General features: G+C 27.2%; 1 protein-coding gene across 3 annotated transcripts; it reads right to left on the bottom strand.

Moving 5' to 3' along the window:
• Positions 1–3,439: 3,439 nt before the first annotated feature.
• On the bottom strand, positions 3,440–5,420 carry LOC127283877 (uncharacterized). 3 transcript variants are annotated; one of them, XM_051308988.1, is made up of 5 exons: positions 5,266–5,420; positions 5,019–5,162; positions 4,781–4,928; positions 4,500–4,670; positions 3,440–4,116 (listed from the first exon to the last, which is right to left on the bottom strand). In XM_051308988.1, exons 2-5 carry the CDS (start codon positions 5,040–5,042, stop codon positions 4,046–4,048), a joined length of 414 nt encoding a protein of 137 aa, XP_051164945.1. In that variant the 5' UTR covers positions 5,043–5,162; positions 5,266–5,420; the 3' UTR covers positions 3,440–4,045. The 3 variants fall into 3 exon arrangements, with proteins under 3 accessions (XP_051164945.1, XP_051164943.1, XP_051164944.1); XM_051308986.1 differs by having other exon boundaries at positions 4,781–4,912; XM_051308987.1 differs by having other exon boundaries at positions 3,440–4,113; positions 4,781–4,912.
• Positions 5,421–5,622: the final 202 nt, after the last annotated feature.

Genomic DNA, 5,622 nt, shown 5'->3' with positions numbered 1-5,622 from the left:
AAATTTAAAAACATATAAACAATTATTATAGTATTAACGTTGTTTTTTCTATTTTAAAACGTTGTTATAGACCTCACTAACTGTACCTATTTCGTTTTGTAGGTTAACAACTTTATTAATGAATTTTTTAATAAAAATCGATTCAAGTACTCTCCTTTTAAACAAATTATCCTCTCTAACTAAAATTTTAATGTCATCATTGTTAAAATTAAACTTGTGATCATGATCCCAACAATGTTTGGAAAGTCCAGTATTTTGGTCACCTAATTCACAGCTACGTTTATGTTCATAAACTCTAGATTTGAGTCTACGTCCAGTTTCACCGATATAAATTTTATTACAATCTTTACAATGTATCAGATATATCACTCCCGAAAGATTTTCTTTACTATCTTTATCTTTAATCTTGTTAATAAAATAATTTCCCAGTTTATTATTATTTTTGAAGTATAAATTTATATTTAATCTTTTTAGAGAAGTTTTGAGTTTTTCCGACAAGGTATCTACATATGGAAGAGTAATATTTAATTTAAATTTATCAGGTTCGAATGTTTTCTTAGTTTTGTTCGAACTATTGTAAATTTGATGTATTCTTTCTTTAATGACTGAATTTATTAACGTTAAAGGATAGTTATTTAATATTAAAGTGTTTTTTACTAAATCTATATTTTCTTTTCGATAATCCTTGTCAGATAACTTTATGGCTCTATCAATTAAACTTTTTATGAGACCTATTTTTTGTGAGAAAGTGTGATGTGAGGCAAAATTTAAATACTATCCTGACCAGGTTTTTTTCCTGTACCAGTTTGTTTTAATTTTGCCTTTTTGATCTTTAATTATAGAGATGTCTAAAAAAACTTAAACTATTGTTGTTTTATATTTCAGAAGTAAATTGTATTGAGGGTTCAATGCTATTGAATGTGTCAATAAAATAGTTTAGTTTGTCTTTAGGAATTATCGTGAATATATCATCTACATATCTTTTATATACAACTGGTATGAAATCTAACCTCTTCAAAGAATTGTCCTCAATATGCTCCATAACAATGTTTGAGACTATGGGAGAAAGTGGTGACCCCATGGGACAGGCTGAAGTTTGTTTATAAAATTTATTGCTAATAGAAAAGAAAGTATTATTGAACATTGTTCTTAAAGCTATACATATCTCGTTACTTGGAATTTTAAAAAACTGATTTTTTTCCAATGTTTTTTTGTTAATAATTGTTTTTGCCAAGTTTAAAGGGATGTTATGGAACATATTAACGACGTCCAGAGAAATCATGATATGATCAGTTGGTACTATTAAATTCTTAATATCATTTATAAAACATCAAGAGTCTTTAACAAACGATGATGTATTACCTGATATAGGTTTCAAGATTCTGGATAAAAAAGAAGCTAAATTGTGAGTAGGGGAACCAGCAGAAGAAACTATTGGTCTCCACTTTAATTCTGGTTTATGGATTTTTGGAAGAATATAACATTTTGAAACTGTTGATCCTGAACATTTTAGTGAAAAAGCTGAAGACTTATTTATATAACCCTTTTTTTCCCAACGTTTTACGATATCATTGCATTTCTCTTCAACTGTGGGGACCATACTCGTTCTAGAACTTCTGTACATTTCGTTGTTATCAAACATCTCTATTGTGACGTATTTGTAATCTGTTTTGTTTGCAGCTACTGTGACATTTCCTTTATCTGCTGTAAGAAAAATTAAGTTTTTGTGTGATTTTTTAAATTTTTGAAATTTTTCTAAATTTTGAAGTTTTTTTTCTTGATATTTGATATATTTCAAATATTGTAATAGTTCATAAGTATTTGTGTTTAATTCTTTTTTTTTTAAATATTGAAACCCTCTTAATAAGTTAATGTCTTCTTTGCTGTTATTAAATAGAAGTGGTATTTTATAATATAGTAGAGGCCAATAGTTATTTTTAATTGTTCTCACAGACACATTATTTAATTCCAGGAATTGTACTTGAATTCCATGAGTAATAGAAATTTTTTTATGAACTATTCCCAACTTTATGTGACTAGTACCTTAAGATGCCCATACAATGGAATACACAGCCACACAAAAAAAAGTACCCGGGCCGGAAAATGAGACCATCATTTCTTGATGTATTTTGATGCGCTGAACACGAATCTGAAGTCCGTTTAGCTCCATCACGTCAGGATTTTGACATAACCTCAAAAAACATAGCTGATTTTATATGACAGGAGAAATTTTTTAAATAATGGCAGATTTGCTTGAATCTTGTTACTCGGGGGTTTTTGGGGGTCGCTGATTACGAATTTAACGTCAGATTTAATAAATTCAAAATGGCGGATCCAATATGGCGGACGAATTTTTAAAAAGTAGTTGGATTTTTTACGAAAATTGGTATCTAGGAGTTTTGGGAGTCGCTGATTACAAATTTATCGTCAGATTATTCAAATTCAAAATGGCGGATCCAATATGGCGGACAAATTTTTAAAAAGTAGTTGAATTTTTACAAAAATTGGTATCATGGGGTTTTTTGGAGTCGCTGATTACGAATTTAACGTCAGATTATTCAAATGTAAAATGGCAGATATAGTACGGTGGTCAAATATCTTTATGTTTCTACATGTGTCTGCATCCAGGGTACCTCCACGCGGTGACGGTGGACAACGGAGTTTGTCCGCTATCCGGCTAAGTCCCTGGATAATGGCTTTGATGCCGTCATGGCAGACACACGTAGGAAACGTATTACGATGCAGGGACTCGAAACCCCAGTATCGGCCAAGTTACATAAAAATTCAACTATTTTTTAAAAACTCGTCCGCCATATTGGATCCGCCATTTTGAATTTGAATAATCTGACGATAAATTTGTAATCAGCGACTCCCAAAACCCCTAGATACCAATTTTCGTAAAAATCCAACTACTTTTTAAAAATTCGTCCGCCATTTTGAATTTTATAAATCTGACGTTAAATTCGTAATCAGCGACCCCAAAAACCCCCGAGTAACAAGATTCAAACAAATCTGCCATTATTTAAAAAATTTCTCCAGTCATTTAAAATCAGCTATGTTTTTTGAGGTTATGTCAAAATCCTGACGTGATGGAGCTAAACGGACTTCAGATTCGTGTTCAGCGCATCAAAATACATCAAGAAATGGTGGTCTCATTCCCCGGCCCGGGTACTTTTTTTTTTGTGTGGCTGTGATATTTTTTAATTAAATCATACATATGATGATTCATATGATTAAAATAATCCTGTTTTATTAATGGATAAGCACCATACATGTTGTCGGATAACATAATGTTACTTAATACCTTTATTGATGTATTGTTCTTCTTATCTAAAAATAAAAGAATATTATTATTTAACTGTAAAATATTTATAGAATATTTGTAATAAATAAAATTGTAATCATAAATATTAAATATACTAATAAAAAAACTTATAAATGACATTAATTACTTTTTATTCCAAAAATACAACATTTGTTTAAACAACAACTTTTTTTTAAAAAACCTAATTCATGAAAAAAAAACAATAATTATATATATCACCAAATTTTTTTTTTCATTTCAAACATTGTCACTAATAATAATATATTAATATCATATTTAAATTATACGATTTATAACTATAATTCTAATATAAATTTCTTCTTATATTTTCAAAAACTCCAAGGATTGAATGACATTAAGAAGCTTATGTTCAATAGCCCAATTCTTGGCTAATTTTAAATATTCATATAATCGTATATTGTCAACATCATTATTAAATTGCGTTGGAGTAATGAAATAATTCCATGGATAGTACTTAGACGAAATTTTGAAAATATCTGAAGTTGAATCAAAAAATATGATTCTTATTCCCTCCGATATGTTTATTTTACTCGTAACTCTAGCTGGTAATGTTCGATATTTCCCGTAATTCACCCAAACAATTTCATTTTTATGGATTAACGAATATCGCGATTTCCTATTTTTATTGAAATCGATATTCTTTATTAAAGGATAAGCATTAATGTTATTATTCACTGGAAATGCATTGATTCGGATGTATTAAATTTGGAAATTGTACCATCTCCTTCTTTTGTAGTCTCTTTCTAAATTGCATTTCTTAGTGTCTTCTGCTAATAAATTTATAAAATTGATTTATATAATTCTTGATAAACTAAAGTTTTTTATAAATAATGTTAAATAAAAAAAAATTAATCTTTATTAGGAAAACGTTTATATGAAAATTTTTTAATAATTGAAAATTATTAATATACAATTTATTTTTATTATTTAATTTTTAACTGTTTCAATCTTTAATTAAAAAAAATAAATAAATTTAATGATTTACAATTAAATGAATTATATAAATTTTAGTAGAAATCACCAACTTTTTTATTTCATTGCTAATGAACAAATTAAATTGTCTTTTAACATTTCGCATAACGTTCAAAAATAGTCGAAAATTTTTTTTTTTAATTTACATCAATATAGGTATTCTTTATTAAATTGTTATTACTTGAATGAGTTTGTAATAACTCTTGTGGTGGTCCATCGTCGGTTGCTATATGATCATTATTTGATTCTTCAACATTATCTTGAGAAATGATATCGTCAGTATTAATATCATGTAAATTTCCTTCTTCATTACCTTCCTCGTTAATATCACAATGAATAATAGTCATTGTATCTGTTGATATTAATTTCATAAATTATTGATAACATTTATAATAATTATTTAATTTCATTTAATTAGCATTATTTGAATTTGTAATTTCATTTTTAATAAATGATACTTACCTTTAGTTAATTTTAATTCTTTACTTATTGAGAGTGATTGAGTAGTCGATTCTTCAACAATAACTTTGGTATTTATATTCGTAGGTTCATCATTATCATTATTTGTGTCAGTATTTGATTCCAATGTAGTTTCTAATTTCAATAAAATCTATGTTAAATTTGATTATATAATTTAAAAAAAATATTAATGTAATATATAAATTTTTCGATAAGTAATTTAAAATAATTAATAATTTACCATTTCCAATAAATAATTCAGCATTTTGATTTAATGTTACAACAGTTTGGTGACTTTGAACAATAAGATTATCTTCATTTAAATTTAATTTCTGTAATTCTGCAGTATCATTCGCATTAATTAATTTTATTCCTTCTGTAAGTACTGCAATGTTAATTTATAAATGTTATTGAAAATAGTTAAGGTTTTAATATAATGATAATTAAATATATTATTAATATTAAGAATTATTTATCATATTATTCACCGGTTTTTGACGTGACAGTCATCGAAAACGATGGTGACAAATATAACACATTAAACTTAAGTGCTATCCACCCAAAAACGTTATGCAGGCATAAAGTATTAACATGAAAACACAATAATTTTTAGTGCAACATGAATCACCGTGCTTTAAGGTGAATACATTCTCCTATTCAAAGATGGCACTTTATTTCACAATGAAATTTCACTGTAATTTAAGATGCTATAGTGTGCACTGTGATTGAACCTTCAAACTGTTTTCCGTGTATATAGAATTGAAATTTTAAATTCACTGCGTAGAAGGTGGCGCCATCTCTTAGAAAAATGTTAGTAACATAAATACAAAGTGGTACTGTAGAAT

Source organism: Leptopilina boulardi, unplaced genomic scaffold, assembly GCF_019393585.1.
Source record: "Leptopilina boulardi isolate dan_hultmark-lab unplaced genomic scaffold, ZJU_Lbou_2.1 LbouV2_314, whole genome shotgun sequence".
NCBI lineage: Eukaryota > Metazoa > Arthropoda > Insecta > Hymenoptera > Figitidae > Leptopilina > Leptopilina boulardi.
The sequence above is the reverse complement of the archived record's forward strand: the minus strand, read 5'-3'. Positions and strand labels throughout refer to the sequence as shown.